Source organism: Glycine soja, chromosome 2, assembly GCF_004193775.1.
Source record: "Glycine soja cultivar W05 chromosome 2, ASM419377v2, whole genome shotgun sequence".
NCBI lineage: Eukaryota > Viridiplantae > Streptophyta > Magnoliopsida > Fabales > Fabaceae > Glycine > Glycine soja.
The window spans coordinates 45111073-45133697 of record NC_041003.1 but is presented as its reverse complement, the minus strand read 5'-3'; the positions used below and the strand labels follow the sequence as shown (position 1 = coordinate 45133697).

Genomic DNA, 22625 nt, shown 5'->3' with positions numbered 1-22625 from the left:
TTCTTTTTCATTTCCCTCAGCCACGACTACGACCTCCTTACCCCTTCCCCTCCGCCGTGGCTACGGCCTCCTTCCCCTTCCCCCTCCCTTTCTCCCTCGTGTGACCTCCCCTCTCCTCCCTCCCTCTCTCGCGACGCCCAACGTCTAGTTAACAAAAGGTATATTTTTTTTCCTTCAGCTTCTATTCTTCCATTTTTTATTTTTTTTCCTTCTTCAATTGTTTTTTGTTGTCCCCGCGGGTTGATTGTTGCTTCTGTGGTTGTGGTTCTGTTTGCAAATTTTTTTAACATTATGCATAAATCTTTGAGGTTTTTCTACGATAACTCATTTTTCATCTTAGAGATTTTGCATTATTTTTATTACAAAATCTCTGTAAAATCATATCTTAAGCACAAGATTCTTGTACAAGATCTTGCATTAAAGATGTTCTAAGCATAGTCAATGTCATTTAATCAAAAAACATTTTTGGTAAATTTTTTTGTTACTATCTTATTAATATAAAATATCTGTTAACTTTTCTAATGATTAATTTTTTTCAGAATATAATTGAGCATCTAATGAGATATTTTTTTAAATCACGTTTTGCCCATATGAGAACATTGAAAAATTATGTTGAAAGAAAAAAATATTGGAGATGCATACAAAATATGGAAATACATTATTTTGTAAGCACCAACTTTTTTTTTTAGTTTTAACATATTTTATTTAATATTTTCAAAGATGGGCAAGTTTGTAGGATGGAGAGAGAAAGCAGAAATCTGCTTCAACACCGTTAATAATTTCAAGATATTTCTTGTAAAGTGGATCAAGAATTGTGTCATATTGTTCAAGATCACCAAACACAAGGCTCAGAATGCATCCGAGACTCATAATGCACCAAGTGTGATTTATTAATATATCTCTCTATATTAATATTTTGTAACCTTGGATTTAGGCACTTGACCTTCGATAATGTAAATGTTGGAATGAGTTTTGAATCCACTGCTCACTCCAGTAAAATGAAGTAACTCGTCGGTGAATTTTTTTGAAATCGTCCATCAAATTCACGAACAAATACACCATCGGTAGGAAACACAGACCAAATAGAGAAGCGATAAAACTGAGGAGATGCATCCCATAATGATTGCGAAGGTCGCCATCTGAAATAAATAAATATGATTAGCTTTCCTATCTGAATGACGACTTAACCCTAAAACAAAACAGTTTCAAATATAGTTTGATAAATAGCTGTTTAAAATTGAAAGTTTTTCATTTAATAAATAGCGACCAACAAATATACCACCGTCGCACGGTATATATGTCTCCTTCACGTTTCTCCTTTGCGCTTCTCCTCCATGTGTCTCCTCCAGGTGGTGCAAGGCATGTCCTCCTCCACAGTGGTGATAGGTAAGCCCCTCCCTGCTTTTTTTATCCTCCACGTTTCTGTTTGCATCTTGCAGGGGGCACACATAGCCCTCATGTTTTAAAAATGATACACATTTAATCCCTGAGGTTGTAAAAGCACATGCAACCCCTGTCTTTTATAAATAATACACGTACACCATCTTTATTTTACAAAAATTACACTCGATATCCATCTTACTTTTCACTTGCCAAAATGTAAGAGAAATGCACCATAACAGTTGAACATCATAAAAAACAAAAAATAAATGTGAACACAGGTTCCTAAAGATTTAGCAATAGTATGTCAAAGATAAAAGTTTTAAACAAAGGGAGGAGATAATAATAATTTTGAAATTAAAATTTTAATAAAAATCACATGCCTACGATGTGATCTAAAAAATAAATAGATTTAATATCCTTGATGACAAGTGTAACAGATCACAAAAGTTTCGAGATTTTGTGTAGTGTAAACAAAAAAGAAAGAAATATATATGTAAATAGTGAACACCTTAAGAGAGATTTTTGTAATTTGCTCATAAGTATGATATAACATCTCAATTCTTAAACATATGTAATTATTTCTATGTCACTACATTTTAATATAAACATTTTTCTTTAATTTATATAAATCTTTTTCTCTTAGTAATGTATTAATAAAAAGATGAGTACATGAAATATATTAAGGAAGAGAAATATTAAACATGCAAGTATTTAACTGCCATAAACCATTAAATTAAGGTAGAAAAAGTAACATCTGGATATAGTTTACCTACTAAATTAGATTTAAAAAAATCTTGGTTCATAAGATAAAAAAATGTTGGTTCGCCCTCTTTAAGATTCAATCACAGTTTACCTACTAAATTAGAAAAATAAACGTTGGTTTTCTAATATTAAATTGAAAAGAGAATTTTCCCAATTATGTCAGAACTTTCAAAATAAATGTTTAATATTTAACTTTCATATAGAAAGTTTTCCCTAATTAAATTATCATAACAACCGAATAAAATATTTACAAAAATATGAAAAAAAATATATATTTATTTTACAACAAGATAGAAAGAGAAATTTTAAAATGCGAGTTTTGGTGTTTTATTTTTATATTTAAGGTTATGTTTTGTGGTTACTAAGAAATGTGCATATGAGAGAAATAATTAGATCCGAGATCGAAAATGAAGAAATAAATAATTAGATCTGAGATTTGAAAAACAACAAGAATTACCATCAGATTTGAAAATGAATCCGACACAGGTTGTCTAGTTTCATACCAGGAACGAATGGTTCAATGACGATGACAACCCTTCAAGATTTTGTGGTGCTGACAGCGGGAAGGTGTTGGGGAGGGAGGGGTGGTTGGAGCTGGGAAATGAGAAGTCCTGACGATAGAGAAAAAAATAAAAAAAAATATTTTTAATTTTATATTATGTAGACAATTCCTCCGTAATCCATACTTATAATAACTGTGATTTTAATCCTAATATATCTAAAAAAATTCTTACCCACGGTGCGTAATGAGTTTAAGTTACGCACCATGGCTTTCGAGGTTAAAGAAGTATTAACAAGTGAAATCTTAACGTATGGAGAAAAATAAACTTAACTATAAGTTTAGTTCTCATGTTTTAGTTTAAGTGTAATTTTAAATCCTTTGATTTTAATTATATCACTTCTTAGTACTTGTGGTAATGAAAAAAAATGTGATTATACAAAATGACATAATGGGGAAGAACTCATGTCTCTGTCTCTCTTGTTCTAAATCGAATCAGAAGACAAACAAAAAGGGACTTATTTTCTTTGCCCATCAAACTTGGGAGTAGTAATAATTGGAAAAAACATGAGACCATAAAGATAGTATACAGTCTGATACTTCTAAACTCAGCGGGCTTCCTCACAGGAGGTCCTCTGGGCCATTAATTTCCTGCGTATGACAATTAAACCTCTAGGCTTAGAAATTGGAATGACAACCTCATGCTGACAAACAAAATCCATATTTAATTCGATACCTTATCCGAAATGACAGCACCATCGGGAACTTCCAGCTTAACACCAGGATTGGCCACGATACTGATTTTTCCCTAATAAGGAACCAACCAGAAAACAACGTCAAAAAAACAAATAATTTAGCTAAAAGACTATTTTGGTCCCTCTTATTTTTTAGTTTCGGTTTGGTCCAGTAAGTTTAAAATAATTCAGGATCATTTTCTTTGTAGGGACCAACACAAATAATTAAAAAAAATATAGGGTTTAGTAACCAAAACCAAATAAGAAAAAGAGAGATGTGACTAACGCTTCCTTTTAGAGACTCCCGTGTATCAGTTAATGATTCTATATCCTGATTTAAGTTGTGAAACATGCCAAAATTGATATTTTTAATAAATTTCAACCAATCACAGAAAGCATCAGAAGAAAAGTGTCATAGAAATAGAAAGTGTTGCTAGCACCCTTCTAAGAAAAATCATAGGAACTAAAACCAACACTGAACATCCAAAACAGTGGAAACTATAGGAACTAAAATTAATTTTTTAAACCATAAAATGTTTACCTAATTTTCTTGGTGACATTCCAATTTACTAGAAAACATTAGAAGATTTGTAAACTTCAGAAGTTTTTGTATGTGGTTTCAAGATTTTAAATTCATGCAATTGAACATTAGGAAAACAATTTTGAGCTTCACTAGTAATAAAAGGCACAAAATTTAGATGCAGTTCTTTAGATACTGTTGGCATTATTCTTCAATCAAAATTGGAGTTTTACTTTGGTAATTTGCAAAATAAATGTCAACATTTGCTCTCGAGATAAAAACTCCTTTGATTGGAGAAAAATATCAAACAGCACGTAAAGTACTGTATCTAAGCTTTATTCTCATAAATACAACTTCAGCATTAATCATAACGGAAAACAATTCTCTCATCATAAAGCAACCAAATTATATTGAGGGCAGAAATTTAAGATTAGTTTTGAAATGAACAGCTCTAAAACTCTTGAGTTTAATATTTAAATTATTAATGTCAGTTTCACACTTAACATGAAACACAATGTTAAAGAACAGAACAGAAGCTAATGATTAAATCCAATACCTTGAGGATAACACCAGCTCCAAACCATACATCGCCAGCCACTTTTAGACTGTCAAGCTCAACAATACTGGGAATTGACTTGAAGCGGCCCAAGAAGTTGCTAACCTGTGAAGGAGACCAAGAAAATGAGTATCATGGTTACTCTCTAATACAAAGTAATAAGTAATATCAATTTTAACCTTCTTAAATTCTGGCCCAAGTTCAATAGAAGGGTTTTCAGGATTTGCCCTAGCTTTGTTCCGAATGACAAATCCATCTTCCAAAGTGTAGAGGTCAGACTGAAAAACAGGACAACGAACTATGTCAGATAAAAGACTCAAATTTCCAAGCAAGATTCCATGCCTAATATCAGAAAAGTTTATAACCTGGACAAGAAGCAAATCTGAAGTTGCCTTCACAGGAAGGAATCGTGATCGAGGAACATTAATCCCAATAGCCTTGTCAAAGAACTGTTAGAAATGATGTGATGTGAATATATTAGCACTAGAAGAAACTTACAGTAAAGAACACTTCACTAATATGTTAATAAACATTAAGTACCCTTATTGCAGCACCAGCTGCAGTTTCCAGCTGAAGAACTTTTATTCCATCAACTTCCTACAAATCCACAAATTTTGTCAGCAATTTCCCAACCAAATATCAATTGTCAAACAACTAGCCCACAATAGAGCATCCTACAGAATTAAAGATAGGCTATCACTTGAAAAATAACCAATTTGAACCTTAGGATTGGGAATAATTTCCATCTTAAGAGCATCAGCTTCAACAAGCCTTTTAACTGCATTTAAGTTCACCCACCTGTAGATTAATCGTCAAACACCTACGTATGAGCATATAATCTAAAACAATAAGGGCACTAACTAGTAAAACTTACAAATTATTTGTGTTGAAAATTTTGAACTTCTCTATTGACTTGAACTCATTGACCTGCATTGAAGACGGCATTACATTTTTTTGATACGGACAGCATTACATTTGAATGCATAGAAGACAGCATTATCATTATTTATATACAATAACTAAATAATTTATTTTAAAAAAAATTCTATGCTGGGGAGAGGGAGATGATCCAAGAATAAGAGACAAATTTAGTGGCTTACATGTTCATCTGGGACTTGTGCAATTTCCAAAAGCTGCATTGAAGAATCAAAGATAAATGTCACTCAATAGCAACGTTCTTGAGATTTCAATTGATTTTTATTTTCTCATTAAACCAAAAAGAGGAAGAGAACATGATAATTGTTGAACTCTGGATGGATTTTTTTATTTCTTTGAGATAAATTACAGAAAGAATATATTACACAGAAGCAAAGTTTACAGAGACTTGAAAAGTTTTCTATAACTAGAGTCTAAAATAATCAGATAAAGCTAGGTTGTAAAGAAATGAAATCAGCTAGATTACATGCCTGAACCCTTCCTTCGTAAGAAATCAAAGTGCCACCCTTTACATCAGCCAATGTTTTGGGAGTCACCTGCAAAATAGACAAAAAAAAAACATTAAAAAGATGTGCAGTCTGAAAATAGAAGTTACACGATAACAACCATCTTTCCTTACCTCCATACAGTATTCATTCTTGTTCTGGATCAAATGATTTAAGATTTCTACATCAATGAGTCAAGTACACTGATGGCACTAAAGAAAGACACTGTTTTTATGTAATAATAAGTAATGTGGCCAAAGCTCATTACAAACAAAACAGAAAGAACCAATGAAACTTAAATAAGGATACTCAAGTCAACTATAGCTCCCAAGTTATCTGAATTGGCAACAAATACATACTCTTTACCCTGTAAGAACAAAAGGAAAATAAAAATATAGTGATGATAATGATTATGAAAAATAAATAAATAAATACATTCCAACTAAAAACAAGTTGAGCTCTAGGATCAACCTGTGACAATAGTGCATCAAGTTTGCCACTGTTCAATAATGATGGAAAGACATCTCCATGGCCAGGAGGGTACCTATGCATAGGAATTACTCATAAGCCAAGCTTATACTCTATTAGCTGATATGCTCAATGTTGGTTTCCTATCTTGAACACATTCCATTCAAAAAACCGCCATAAAGCATAGGTATCACTTCCAACATAACAAGATACAATATTACTTGGGTCTAAGACATATTAACATGATTACTTTTAAATTTTAAATGGCATACAGCATATATTGAACTGTGACTAATTGTATCCTACTATATGTAAGTCGGGTTTACCCTAGCTGATAGAGCCCAACTCATAGAAACAGATTTAGTTTAGGATTCTGTTATCAATCTTATCTTTAGGATTTATCTTTTATTTTTATCTTTTAGGGAGTTGGTTGAGGGAGAGGTTAATAAATATATGACAGAATGTTAGTGAGGAAGACCTTTTGGTGAATTTCTGTTGAATTTATATTTTAATAATAAAACTCAGCCATTCTTGGTATCCCATCACTAGCAGACCTCACACTCATGGCAAGTGTGAAAATTCTGGCCCAAAAAGTTTGAGGAATCACAAAAACAGCCTTTACAAAGTCTCCGGAATTCCTCCGAGCATTAAAAGTCAATTACATCCAGACCAATTATCTTCAAGATGGCTGATATATGGGGTTTAAGTGCTGGACACAAGTGATGCAAACCAGACACAATAAACTCAGTTGGATGAACCTCAAATGGTGCATAATTGCTAATGAGGAGAGTTCAGTGCCAATAATGTGTTAATTATCCAAAAGGTAGAGGAATAAAGAGGATCTGAGGATATTTCTATATATTAATTGTTGAGATGAAGCTTAGATGACTCCCTAGAATTTAGCCAACAAAATAAAAATTTAAAGGGGATACATAAGTTACTTAAAAAAACATTGACTTATGGGATAAACCTTTGAGTATATAGTTTTCAATTAATAGTATTAAACCTTATTCTTCTTCTTGGTACCAAAGGTATATCAATTTATCCTAAGGTTTCTGCTATCAGCTATGCCTCTTTAAAAAAAGAGAAGCGTTATAATAGTTAGTTATTTTCATAATAAATCAACTCTTTTGACACTTGGAGACAAAAATGATACAGGTGGGGGGCACAGAACATAGGCAAGCAATCCATCAAAATATGAACAGTGAACAATGCTGCATTAAGCCGCATATTTGGAAAAAAGAATATAGTTGCAGTGACAACCAGAGCACTGAGCAAATATTAAGTACAAATCCATAAATAGGACATGTGATTGGTCAAGAGATATGGAAAAAATAACCATCGAAGAAGTTTGCATGTCATCAATGACACTCCAATGCATATAGACCAGGTACTCTAAACTATGTTAGGCACTCTACATATAAAATTTATTTGCTTGAATATTTTCATAGCTTAGATTTTACATCTAAATTATCCATGTAGGCATGTACTATTTATCAGTGCTAATTCAGAAAAGATAGAAGATAGACATAAATCTCGTGACATCAGTACAATAATATAGTCGAGTATAAAAATACAAAGATGAAGTCATACCATCCATCCTTGTCGGTATGCCCTTTGGAAGGCAATGGCAAAAAGTCCTCAGCAACCAATCGAGGATACTGGCTCTGCATAAATTAGTATAATGCAACAAAATATCAAAACAAAAGATTAAATTTTGAAGTCCAGAAAATACATAATATAGTAGAACAAGAAATCAGAGTTACAGACCTGGTTAAAAGTATGAATCTCAATATTAGAGTTTTGGTATTTTTCAACAATCTACAAAGAGTGAAATTGTTAGTTTACAAGCAAATTCAGATTATAATTCTACTCAGCAAAGTGGATAAAAAATAAAGGAAAGTACCTTTTGAGTGTCATCATGAGTGTTGAATGAATTCATCAAAAGCAAAGGAACATTGCTTCCATATTTGGAATTGAGATTCTACATAATGAGTGTTGAATGAATTTATCAGTGAAAAGTCCATATAAGCAGGGGAAACATAAAAACCAAGCAAAAGAAGGACTGTAGAGATTAACCTCAATCTGGATCACAATTAAATCTAGAAATGTCAACCCATCACGAACTTCAATTACAGATCTGCATTTCATTCACATGCCAATTAAGAACTAAATACAGATACAGCTCGCCAAAAAAATGGCGATTTAAGAAAATAACCCTTCAGGAAACTTTTATCCCGGCACAGACAGTCAAATTACTCTTCATATTCAATTAAGTTGAAAAGTACTTTACAAATTTATTTTTCTTTTGTAAAAGGAGGCACACAGATTTGCTTTCAAACAAAATGCAATACACATTCACCAAAAGAAAAAAAAAAAAAAAGCAAAATGCAATACAGTACACACACCTACTACATCTGCATTGACCGTATATATAATATATCTTTCCGATCATAATAAATTTTGAAAAACTGAAGATTAAAAATACAAAAAAAATCATATATATGATCTCAATCTTAAATCTCGATTTAAATTTCCTGTTATCTAAAACAAAGAATAACATCTCCAATTAGGCATACAGGCATAGACATACTTAGGACCAGTGCAACCCATAGTTGTGCCCAAGCCTCCATTTAGCTTCAACACCACAAGCTTGTCCAATAGATTCTTCACGTCCGAAGAACCTGCACCGATTTCGTTCATATAACAACACCTAACACTATTTACAACATCAATTCGACGAAAGCAAACAACAAAACGCGACGATTCGTTACCATCAGGAGTTGGCGCCAAAGTGTCGTAAGGCACAACCACTTCGTCCGTAGGCGTCTGGATCTTGCTCCATTCCACATGCTGCGCTTCGCCACTGCAACACATTCAAAACAACAGAGCTACTTCAGAAATACAGAATAACTAAAAGACGACATTCGCTGAGATAAACAACAATCACGAATGTAGAAGAGGTTGTTCCGTCTCTCGGTGAATGATTGATTGATTGACCTGAGATAGCGGCTGACGAGGCTGATGAATCCGTTCTTCTCACTCTCACTGCACGAAAAAAAAAAACACGAATCAGGTTCCGATCTCGCGAAAACGGAAACGAAAATGGAAGAGAACGAAGGAAAAAGGAGAGTGAAGGATTGGAATTGAGAGAATGCGAGACCTGATTTCGTTCAATCCGGCGACGGCGGATTTGAGAGCGGAGAGCTTCTCGGTGGCGGTGGTCATTGCGGTGGAAGATTCGAGAGAAGAAGAAGGTTACGTTGTGTTGAGTGGAGAGAAGAGAAGAGAAGAGAGGGTGTGGTGGTGGATTTAGAAATTGACACGAGAACAAAAACGTCAGTGTAGTTAGTTTCTGGACAGAATAATGAGAATATGTAGATATCAGGGGACCCTGCTCTGATCTGATGCCTCTCGCCCAATCGGAAAAGGATGAGTGGCGCGTCTTTCACGCAACCGGTATGTAAGGTAAGAAATTTTGTGCTGTGATGTGTAAGCCCCTTGTTTCTGTGACCATCTTCTTCCCCAATAATACATTTTGAATTTCTGTTTTTTATCACATAATGTATAAAAAAAAATTATCATTTTTACTCTGATGGAATCTAATTTAGATTCTTAAACTAGTCATTTACCCATGCCTTTTTTGTGTTATTTTCTTTCTCTTCTTAAATTCTGATTTTGTCCTTAAGAAACATGTTGACAATATAAGATAGCTGAAGACATATAATTGAACCGATAACTTATTTATTGAAAAAATAAATAAAAATAGCTTATAAACTTTGATAATTTTTTCTTATTCAACTATAATTTAATTAATAAATAAGATGAGCACAAATTATATTGTTATTTAATCATAAATTTATTATTTTTTATAAGTTATAATGGAAAAAAATTATGTGATTAATGATAACAAAACTTTAGCAAATAAAATAAAAAGTGAGAGACATGAAAAGAATAATAACAATAGTAATATCACATAACTGTCATGAGTTATCTTCTCTCAATATTCAAGAGAGTTCATGTACTACTTTTTTCCATGTATGTCAATTGTAAGTCTCACCAACAAATATTTTAGTCATTCATGAAAGTGCAATGTTTGTCATTGAAGTTTAAACTTTAAAGTTTAAATGCTTGTTCGGTTGTACTATTGTGTTTCAAAGTAAAATATCCTCTTAGAATAATATTTATTGTATAATTATATATACTTCAAAAGATTTAATCTAACAGTGGATTAAAATACCTTAAAAATAGTTACTAATTGATTAATAATACAAAATCTTTCAAAAGAAATCAAACTTTTGAATAAATTTTATATAAAATTTCTTATTATATTTAAATTATTTTATCCATGGATTATTTTTGTCATAAGCTTTGTCAAGTTTCTTCATAATATTAACACTCTCTCACACTCCTATCTATGTTATATAAAATTTTGATGTTATGTATTAGTTTTAAAATTCATTCGAGAAGAGTGTTTTGCTTACTGACTAATTGTTAAATATTAAATTAGTCTACCTAATTATAGAATTTATTTATGCGTATATAGAATGGATGTATAGCCATGGTTACCATTGGTAAACATGGTTCTCAGTGTAGATATATGAAACATTCATTCATAGCAGTACCTATTCTTTTGCATCTCATAATATACTACTTTATATTAAAATGAATACTTTATATAAAAAAAGCATCTTAAATGTTTGTTGAAATTGAAATTAAGCATAAACGACCGAAAAGTTGTTAAGATGCAGCAAAGTATGAAACACAAACAGTGTCTCCTAAAGCTAGGTGGCTCAATTGCAACACAACACTTGGGCCATGATCGTCATATTTTGCGTTGAGACACCAACATAGGTTAGAGCATCTGTTGGCAGTACTTAGATTAGAGATGCAATTCAGTAAAAGGATTTAAGGTCAATAAAAATAACAATGTCTGATTAAATGAATGAAGTTCTACAGTACACACATATGTGTGATAATCTAGGGGTGGCATGAAGTGAAGATTGAATATCCAATCTTTATGGGTGGCAGCATAAGTGATGGTGATACCTTCTTGAATGTTCAACTCTTTTCTAAATTGCTTCAATCCATAGCGAAGAAGTATTTGTTGTGGTCTTTTCTAAGTTTTATAGGATAACTGCATCCATTATCTGCGAATACTTACTTTATCGGTATGGAATGCAGCTACAAATTGACATGTGATTGTTCCCATTAACTTAGGTGGGACCTGTATGACAATAATGTATGATAGTAAGTAAAGAATTGAAAATTCCAGCCGCATCTTCAAACTGAGTAAATACAACTGTATAAAGTTATCTAAATTGAATGTACCGCTTAAAAGAAAAAGAAGATATGTAGTATAAAAATAGCATCATATCATGACCCACATTTAGTGACTACATTAAACCACTTAGAATGGGTTATGCATTTTTGTACAAAGTAGTATTTGAGTGGGAATGAATTTAAAAAGTCTAATCTTCAGTATTTATTGACGAAAATATAGTAAGAGAAGTCAATCATGATTGATGATTACTACTAACACATAATACATTACTTTGCTGAAACACAAATTGTAAATGGATGGGCAATATGGTGGTGACACAGAAGCAGATACATGAGGAAGTATGATAATTTCTTTCAATTATACTTTAATTCTATTCAGTGATCACCAACATAGTACATAAGTGTTTGATGATAGTGGTCCCTATTGGAAATTTCATTACGATTCAGGGAAACATTAAACAACAAAGGATTCAAGTATGAATACCCAAAGGAAATTAATTATACCAAGGCGATTTGAATGCAAATGAAGCAACCATTAAAACGGAAAAGGAACTTACAACACTGGAATCAGTTGATGACTCAGAACTCATGTTGATAATGTTTGAGTGACTTTTTTCCGCTAGATGAATTGAGGGTGGCAATTCCCTCTCTTCGGTTTGGCCAGAGCGGCTGACAAAGAAAGTATGGTGAGATGACGCTGAGTTGCTTGTTCCAATGCGTTCTATTTGACAACTATTTTAGGCGGCTTGATGTAATTGTTCAAATTATGTGAAGGCGGACTCACTATTTAAAGTATGGGAAGTTGGAAAGGTAGGTACAATGCATGCGTGTAATGTAATAAAAATAACAATGAATATGCATTAATATTTATAGTAGCTGAAAAGTCTGCCAAAGATGATCATTAATATGTAATGCATCTGAAAAGACATATTTGACAGATAATAATAACTTATTGAAAAAAAGTAAATAAACATAATGAAAAGAAATATCAATGGACATAAATTTGACGGTTATTTTAGGCGGCTTGATGTAACTGCCCTGCAGTCATTGGGGTGGAAAGTAACTGTTCAAATTATGTGAAGGCCGACTCACTATTCAAAGTATGAGAAGTTGGAAAGGTAGGTACAATACGCATGTGTAATGTAATAAAAATAACAATGAATATGCATTAATATTTATAGAAGCTGAACAAAGTCTGCCAAAGATGATCATTAATATGTAAATATTACCGAAAAGACATATTTGACAAATAATAATAGCTTATTGGAAAAAGTAAATAAACATAATGAAAAGAAATATCAATGGACATAAAAATCCATTGGTGCACAACGAAGATAATTTTAATTGATGATTCAATGTGTGATATTTGTGTATGCAAGAAAAATGGAATCCAATGTTATATTAGTAGTAGGAATATATTATACATGCACGATGTTATTATGCTTTACACACAAGAAGTATTTAAAAATTAATTAGTATAGAATATCAAATTAACTTATATTTGATCTTTTAGTAATACAAATAAAATCAAATTTTTATTTCATTGTACTTAATCAATAGAATTTATTTCGTGATTTTTTTCAAAGTAAATACCAATTAACTATGGCCTGTGTTCTAATTTTTTTTGCACGGTAAAGAGTATCAAGTGATGTTAAGTTCATAATGTATTTAAACAAACTCAGATACAAACCAACCAATTATGAATTCAGTATCAAATGATGTTAAATTTAGTGAATTGTAATTAAAGCAAGGTTTGTATGTTAAATCGGTTTCAACAATAATGAATAATTAAATGACAAATATATTATCAAAGTGGAAAGGTTAATGATAGGAAGTCTGACCATACAATGATATCCTGGACAAAAGAGAAAAGAGTAATCGGATTGATAAGTAAGATCTTTTTTCGACAAAATAATGCAAAACATAAATAAACAATATCAGTAACACTTAACAGCAGCATGACAATAGAGAAGGGTAATCAAGTTTTCAGTTGTTGCAATAACATATTTCTCAGCTCATTAGGGAGGTACGCATGGGTTGACTCATTCAAAAATGGAAGAATGATAAAAATAGGAAGAGAGAAACCAATTTTCTATCGCCAAGTGGATTCGAAAAAAATATCATTCAAAAAATTGAACACATCAAAACATCATTGTCACCTATGAATCGATACTCAATCCCAAGTTCATATTCATTTTTATGTTGTTTTGTTATCAAGTTAGAACTATCTTACTTTCCCTGTCTATATTCTCTTCTCTCCATCCGGAAAAAAGAGTGTGGAAAGCAGAATAATACTGTCTATATGTAAAGAATACCTTTGTATCTCTCGATGGAGAAACACTTCTTTCACTTTTACTGAAAAAGAACAAAACTAAGAAAATAATTAAGAAAAAAAGAACTGGGTAGCAGTAGAAAAAGTCGTTATATCTGTCGATGGAGAAGCGCTTTCACTGAAAAAGAACAAAATCAAGAAAATGATTAAGGAAAAAAAAATGGGTTGCAGAATAATATCGTTTCTAGTGGACTCTTCGATGTTGATGTTGTAAAGAACGAAATGAAAATCCTAAACTCACAGAGAAACAATGAATGTTGCAGAGACCCTAAACTCAAAAAGCAATAGCGAAATAAAACCCATTAAAATTACTCATTTACATAGATTTAAACCATAAAATCCTAACATAACCCCAAAAACACAATACCAACCAAGAGATGATGAAAAGAGAAAATAAAAACTTAGGATTGAAGGAGAGAAGAATGACGATTGTAAGCAAGCCTGCGTTAAAACCAAAAAAATTGGCACGTGTCAATAAATAAAGTGAGGTTAAAAATGTAATTTCTCTAGATTAAAAAGATCATGAAACCAAAAAATTGACACGTATCAACAAATAAAGTGAGGTTAAAAATGTAATTTTTCTAGACTACTCCTTTATATTAGATATATTAGATTTTTGAAAATTCTTTTTTGAGAATTCTCAAAATTTAAAAATAAAATTTAAAAAATTATAAAAATAAAATTTTTGAGAATTCTTTTTTTGAAACTTAATCTTTAACATGAAAAAGTTTTAAACAAGAATAATAATAGATTTGGTGGACATAAATTCTTGAGCTTAAAGATGTTTTAAGTATTTTTCTTTTCTTAATTTTTTTTCTCTAAGTTTGATTTTTCACTAAATTATGAGTGTTAGATAAGATAATTTAATTAGTTTAATGTTTTTTTAATGATAACTAGTGTCAAATAAGATATGCATGTTATGATCATTAGAATTTAGAGAAGACATTTTATAATAAGTAGTTGATTAATTCCATTAGTTAGTTTAATGACTTTAATGATAAAGAGTGTTAGAGAAGACATTTTAATCAGTTTAGTAGTAATTCCATTACAGTAGTTTAGAAGTTAATGTATATAAGTTAAAGAACATTTGATGGATGTAAAATATTGTTATACTTTACGTATGATAAACTAGTTATTGTTATCATAATTATTAAATACGGTGTATATGGGAAAAAATAATTACTGATATTTTTAAAGAGGGATTTTTAGAGCATTAAAAATATGAAATGGAGATAGTAGTAATTTCGATGTTATTTAAAATATCATTTGGTTTTTAAGTATTTTTCTTTTCTTATTTTTTTTTCTCTAAGTTTCATTCATGATTGAGTTATATCCTTCTTAGATAAGATATTTTTGCTAGTTTAATGATTTTTTTAATGATAATCAGTGTTAGATAAGACATTTCATGATCATTAGAATTTAGAGAAGACATTTTAATTAGTTCATTAATTCCATTAGTTTAGAAGTTTGTTTAACTAAATAAGTGTTACGTGTAAAAGAAACTGAGTAAAACTGTTTCATAGATTGTTTTATATTTTTGTGTGCTTAAAGTCAGTGTATATAAATTAAAGAACATTTTTAAAGGAAATTAAAGAACATTTAATAAATGTAAAATTTTGTTGTATTTACTTTTGGTAAGTTATTGTTATCGTAATAATTATTAAATATAGGTGGATATAAGTGAACAAATAATTAATGATATTTTTAAAGAGGAATTTTTAAGGCATTAAAAATATGAAATGGAGATAGTAGTAATTTTGGATGTTACTTAAAATAATATTTTAGAACTCATTAGTAATGATAAAAAAAAACTTATTAGTATTTTTTATCTTCAATAATTTAATAAAATTCCTTATTTTCTGTCCTATTTAGATAACTTTTTACCCAAAAAAATGAATTTAGATGCTTCTTACCTGAAAAAAAGCTTCGGTGCTTCATCGACAAAAAAAAGAAAAAGAAAAATAGAAGCTCTAGTTGACAAAAATATTTATTAGTTTCTAACCACATAAAGAGCTCCAGTTAACAAAAAAAAAAAAGCTTCGGTCCTTCATCGGCAAAACAAAGGCATATTAATAAAAATGTGTGAATCAGAATTAACATAAGGTATGTTAAAACTGCACAGTGTACACACATATAGATCAGATACAAATAATGGCAACATCTACCCCCACCCCTAATAGAAAAACAATACCCCTAATGTCATTATCAATGTTCGAAAAATATAAACCAATACATTTCAAATACTGTAACATACAAAATTATTTAATCAATGATGTTTATAAAATTATTTATTAATTTTATTGGTAAAACTAAAATTATTTCTTTATTCAAATGATATGGGAAATAAATAATACGTACTGATTTTTGTTTCAAATTTTAAAAGACTTTTTAACCTCACATGTACAATAACAATAAACCAGATAATAATTTCATCATAAAAAAGAGGAACAAATTCTTTAGATATAATAATAATTAAGATAAAATAAGTTTTTAGTCAATTATACTTATGATAATCTTATTTTTAGTCCTTGAAATCTCTTACCAAACAATTGATAAAAAAAAACATAAAAATATCATTCTTATCATATTGATTAATTAGTATACATATTTATCTGGACTAGATTATAATTAATGATAACAAATATTATTAAAAATATTAATATATAATCATTGATAACACATGTTATTAAATTTATTAATAAGTATATATATTTTTATTAATTATTATATATTTATTAAAGCCTTTTAAGTGAAAATTACTAAGAGACACATTACGAAGAGACACATTTTCAATCTTTACATAAAACAATGTTATAATTCTTGCTCCAATAATTACGAAGAGACACATTTTCAATCTTTACATTCTCTCGCAAGGTAGGTAATTATTGAAGAAAAAAAATAACTTGTAAAATTATTAAACTATTAGCATACACGTTATAAAAAAATTAAACTATTAGCATAAAAATTCTGAAGTATTGAGTCATACATAGTTATTCGAAATAATTTTATAAAAGACATGATTTTTTACACAAAAGGTAGTGTTTCACTTAAATTTTATTTAACGTTAAATTAAAAATAAGAGTTTTAAATTAAAGTTAAAACTATGTGGCAACTTTACAATCTGTTTTACTTTTAAATACATAAATTTTAAATTTTGAAATAAAGAAGAAAAACAAATAAGTTTGATCATTTTTAAACTTTTGTAAAATTGTATTTGATATAGTTTTTTATTTTAAAGAAATTAAACAAAAAGTCACAATAAATTCGATCAAACACTACCCTAATGTAGCGAGTCAAATTTCATAATAATTTCATAAAAAAATATAAAACTTTGGAATGAGGGAAGAAGGTTAGTGATACAGGAAAAAGGAATTTAGAGATAAAAAAAAAGTATAAGAAATAAGTCGAGAAAGCGTAAAATTATAAGGAGATAAAGTGTCGTTTACTTAATTATACACTACTTTTGCATTATTTAAAAAAATTTGCGCAAAGATGAACTTTTTTTTTCTATACAATCCTTATTATATTAATGTATTTAAAAAATGAGCAAATTTTTAGCAAAAAGAAAAGAAAACAATCTAAACCAATAGTTTTTCATCAACCATTTTATTCTGTCATCCCGACATAAAGGGCAGCGGTATATGAACTTTACCTCATGGATTTAGAATAAATAATTATGTTACCTAACTTCAATTGGAATCCTTATCATGTCAATTTCATCTTTTAATCTCTTTAGCTCTTTACATCAGGTATAGGTTACCATGGTCAAGTAAATAAATTTGTATATGATAGTCAATTTTTTTTAGACAGATAGATCTAAGAACATAATATTGAACGATTAAATAGTTTTTCTTTTAAAATCTTGTGTAATGGTTAAATGCTTTTTAATAGTCTTAAGATTTTTTACTTGTTTGATACTTCGTTGTTATTATTTATTTAATTGTAAACTATTTACATAATTGTGTTTCATAAATTTTTCCATTCATTGTGATATTTGACTATTTTTCTTTGTGCACCAAACACAAAGAAATAAACTTGTCCATCGCAGGCGCCTCTATAATGTTTAGGATAATTTGAAATTGTATTTTACCTTTCATGGAATTAGAAGCGCATAAAGTACTCGAAGGAAACCAAATTAAGAGAGTGGATGTTTGCAACTTGTGTTTCTTATTCAAAAATCAAAATCAACGGTAAAATGTTTGGCAAATGGTTATTAGTTATAAAATATGTGAGTTGGATATGCTACTTCTTTCAGTCAATCCGTGCAGTATCTTTTTCAAGGTGCTAAGTGCTAACATTATATTTTACCTCTTTCTCTATTTATTAAAGGTTCTGTTAAGGAGGGATTCATAAGGGGTGGCCGAGGACTAGTGATACTATTTATCATCGGATAGAATTTAGTTTTGATATCATGTTAAAGTACAATAAAAATATTTGAAAAATCTTCTTAAAAATCAGTTTATACAGGAATGACTTACTTAATTATATAAACATTTATTATATTCGTTAATCACTCGATGTGAGACTCTCAGCTATAGATAAATCTTTCACTTTATTTAGGCTAGGATGTTACAACACTTTCTAATTATGTGTTGACACTTCACGTGCTATTGTGCTAATGATCTCGAGTTTAAAAAATAGACGTGTATAGTTGGGGCACGGATTCTCTCATGACTTATTGGTTGAGCCATTGATGATTGGTGAACATGGTATTGAGAGTTAGTCTTAAAGGTCCAAGAAAAAGTTGGTGTGCCAGCTATCTTATTAATATGCTATTTCTTGCAAGACAACTTGATGATATCAACCTGGACTCATTTCAATACCTAATGGTACTTGAAATCTATATTAGAAATGGTTAAACGAGGTAGATTACTTTTTTAATTAACTTTTCTAAGTGATTGCATTTTTTTATTAATATTTAAAGAAAATAATTATTTTGATAATTTTAAGTTTTTTTTTTAAATTTAGCTAAAATAAATTTGTATGACTTAGGGCCTCACATTAGCTAAAATATATGAACGGAGTGACGGACATGGACCAAAAAGCTCAAGATCTTTTGAAAAATATTATTAATGTTGATTAAGTTTACTTTATTTTTTTTCAAGACATCAACTTCTTATGAACCATTAATTATAACTCATAATATTTTTAAATGAAAATCATTTTTAATCCTTAGAGGCTGACAATGTTAATAAAAAGGGTAACATATCTAAAGAAAATATACATGTGACTAATGCTGATAGTACCGCGTCATTATTTTTGTTATCATATGCTTCTAAGGACTAAAAATAATTTTTTTGAAATTGTAAGAACTAAAATGACTTTTTTAATGTGGAGAAAAAATGGATTTATTCCAAAATTTAGAAATTAAAAACATAATTCAACCAAGATAAAAATAAGATAGTTATCTCTAGAGACATTATCACTACATAAGATAATAGTCCTTCAACAATTTTTATTAATATAGTACATTTATATTATGAAGTGAGAAATTAAAAGAATAAATAGTGAGATTATCGCACATGACCATCTCAAGTTGTTTTTTTCTTTTCTCTCTCGAAGATCCCTTCCTATGTAATTCACATTAAGTTAACACTATATACTAGATAATTCTAATCAAGATACTTTTAAAAGCTAATTTAACTAAAAGACTAAATTCCAGGTCATTCAGAAAGTGATTTAAATTTAACAATTTGATCTCTTTAAATAATAATATAGTATTATTTTTATTATCATATTTTGAGATTATATTTTTTGATTTATATAAAGACTCAGGTTCACTGACTTACATGTAAATTTAGTTTTATTAACTTATTTAGAAGTTACTGACTTTTAAAAAAATATCGGCAGAATTTAGTGACTTATTTATAAGGTTTATTACAAAGTATACTTTTATTACATTTTAACTATGTCAGACCTTTAGAAAAATGTTATATCAAATAAATGGACCAAATTTAATCCGTATAAAACATCACCTAACTTATTCATTTTCATCCTTAGTTTTAAATTTTGGTTTGACTTTAATTGCAATACGTTATACAAATATTTGTTGATGATTAATGTGACGGATATACTCATATTTACTATTTTATAAATGTGATTCCAAAAAAAAAAACTATATTATAAATGTACAAACATGAATTACTAATAATTTTCTAATATTAAGTTTCAAATTTAATATATTATAAATGGAAAATATTTACTTTAATGTTTATTAAATTGTTCAGGTCTATTTTATTTCTCGAGAAAATACTAAACCTCTAGGTTGAAATTATTATTTTTCATATCATTTGGAGATGCTATTTTATTTTATTTTATTTAAATTTTATTCTAAATCAAATTCCATTTGTTAGTCTTTATAAGAGTAAAGCAATATATTATTTATTTTTCATCTCTTGACTTGCAAATCTGATAAAGAAAAATTTTCATCCTTAACTTTCTTTTTCTTCAAATTTAAATGAGGGCCGATAACGATATTTATCATAGTTTATAAAATTAGACTGAACTAGTCAGTTCATCAGATATTATCAGGGAACAGATCTGGTGAGTGATGACTATTGATCAATCCACTAACCCTTAAAAATCCAATAATTTCAAAATTGGTGCACGAGAATCAACAAAAATTGGTGCAAAAATTTAGTTTGAACAGATATTAAGATTTCTTTTTTAGTTTTTAAACTTAATCAAAAGCATTTTTAAGATAAAAAAAGAATACATTTTTGCAAATAGATATTAGTTTTTAATATTTTATATCTTGAATTCTTATAATTTATATATTTTTTTATTGAACTTGTGACACTATTGAAATAAATTTTTCAAAGGTCATAGATGAACTTGTTCAATTTTTATACCATAAGTTTTGTTTTTCATAACAATCAAAACATACTCGTTCCATATTTTAAGATTTGTACCATTTAATATCCGGATTCCATTCACGTGAGCAGTGATAATATCAATAACAGTGAGTAAAACTAAACAAGGAACAATTAATAAACAACAGAAGTGAGCATGTTAATTATTATAATTTGTGACACATACTCATGCAATCGATAATGAAAAATAAAATAATCAAACAATATATCCATTACAACATTATATCCTACTTTAGACGATGAGAAATAATAATCATAGAATGATATTTTTAACCTAATAATCAAAACAATAAATTCTATTAAACAATATTTATTTTACTAAAGAATTTAACGCAATTTATTAAATAGTGCGTGTAAGTTATTTTAAACTCTTTATTATCCGAGTTTAATTTTTACTAATAATTTTTTTTTTGTCTTTAGACACCTTATTAGCCAAATAAACAATAAATTCTTATAATCATAATATATTTACCATTATTTGGTGATAGGCTCTTTTTATTGAAGTGGACTAATAAGTGTATCACTCATTAAATTCATATCATATCCTTTGATAATCTTTTTTTAATATATCATTTGATACTCTAATAAACTTACTTAATTTAGACCACTTAAAATACAATTCATTAAATATATAAAAAAAAACTAATGCAATTATCACTAAAATATAGATAAAGAAATAAATACCCAACAAAAATTGGATATTGTTCCCTCTCACTATTGTTTCTATTTCTTTTCGTTTCTCCTTTTCCAACTCTCTATGATCAAATTGTGCCCACCAATCAAGAGGTCTCCTTTAAATATTTTTGTTTTGTTTTGAAAGCTCCTTTTTTAAAACTTAATATCTATTAATATCTATAAATAATATTTTAAGCACGTATACTGATATAGGAATTTCGAACCCGTGTAACATGAATCAGTATGCCAGTTAACATGACTAGAAACTATTAATAAATATCTATTATTATCTCCTAAGTCCAAACCTTATAAAAAAATATTAACTAATATCCTTAAGACATTAATTAAAGAATTAAGGAATTTTTTTATTATAATACACAAAATTATGTTATCATTACTTTTTTACATTTTTATATAATTTTAAAATAAATATTTTTTATTTTTATTTTAATTGCTTAACTAATATTCTATAACACAGGTTAACAAGACCTAAAAGAAATCGAAGTTAAATCTAGTTTCAATAATGAAGGCGACACCCATGGAATGAACTCAATGAAGAGTTTGCTATATAACGATGGTATATATGCATATAGTTTTTGTTGTCTCCCCACCAAACAATGCCGGAAACTGAATATCTGGCCAGACATACTGGTCCCTCACACATCCAATTTCAATTAAGACTGCAACCTTCCACGTTCTCCTACAATCCCACACCTGCCTCTGTCCAATTCTCCATTAAAGTCTTGAAATGTCTCTTTTGCTTCATAAAGTTTTTCACTTTTTCAAGATTTTTAAATAAGTTTATCACTTTACGGATATTTTTAAATTAAATCTCCTTTAGGAAAAAAAGTTTAAAAAAAAATGTTTGCACTGAGCAATTTACATGGTGTGAAAAGAAAAAGTGGTAATTTTTCTTAATCTTAATTTTTCTGCTTGTCAACTCATCACTGCAAGCAAGATTTTTTTGTTTTTGTTTTTGAGAAATAAAAAGGGCAAACAAAATGTTGTGGCTAGAAAATTCCTAGGATTTGAAGAAAAGAAAATGCAATAATGAAAGGGAAAAAAAGGAGTGGTGTGGAATGATCTCTATCCCTGGGCTGACTGTACACGTGGCGGTGTT

At 29.3% G+C, this 22625-nt stretch overlaps 1 protein-coding gene and 1 long non-coding RNA gene across 2 annotated transcripts; both read right to left on the bottom strand.

Moving 5' to 3' along the window:
* Positions 1-738: 738 nt before the first annotated feature.
* LOC114371843 lies at positions 739-1697 on the bottom strand. Its single transcript, XR_003658079.1, has 2 exons — positions 1280-1697; positions 739-1139 (listed from the first exon to the last, which is right to left on the bottom strand). It is a non-coding gene; the product is annotated as an uncharacterized LOC114371843 (long non-coding RNA).
* Positions 1698-3024: 1327 nt separating this feature from the next.
* LOC114397755 (UTP--glucose-1-phosphate uridylyltransferase-like) lies at positions 3025-9872 on the bottom strand. The gene is made up of 21 exons (XM_028359946.1): positions 9507-9872; positions 9344-9391; positions 9118-9209; positions 8937-9027; positions 8423-8483; positions 8250-8327; positions 8114-8164; positions 7937-8010; positions 6347-6419; positions 6185-6242; positions 6010-6056; positions 5861-5926; positions 5555-5587; positions 5329-5381; positions 5177-5252; positions 4995-5051; positions 4820-4903; positions 4634-4732; positions 4455-4559; positions 3381-3452; positions 3025-3295 (listed from the first exon to the last, which is right to left on the bottom strand). Exons 1-21 carry the CDS (start codon positions 9569-9571, stop codon positions 3266-3268), a joined length of 1413 nt encoding a protein of 470 aa, XP_028215747.1. The 5' UTR covers positions 9572-9872; the 3' UTR covers positions 3025-3265.
* Positions 9873-22625: the final 12753 nt, after the last annotated feature.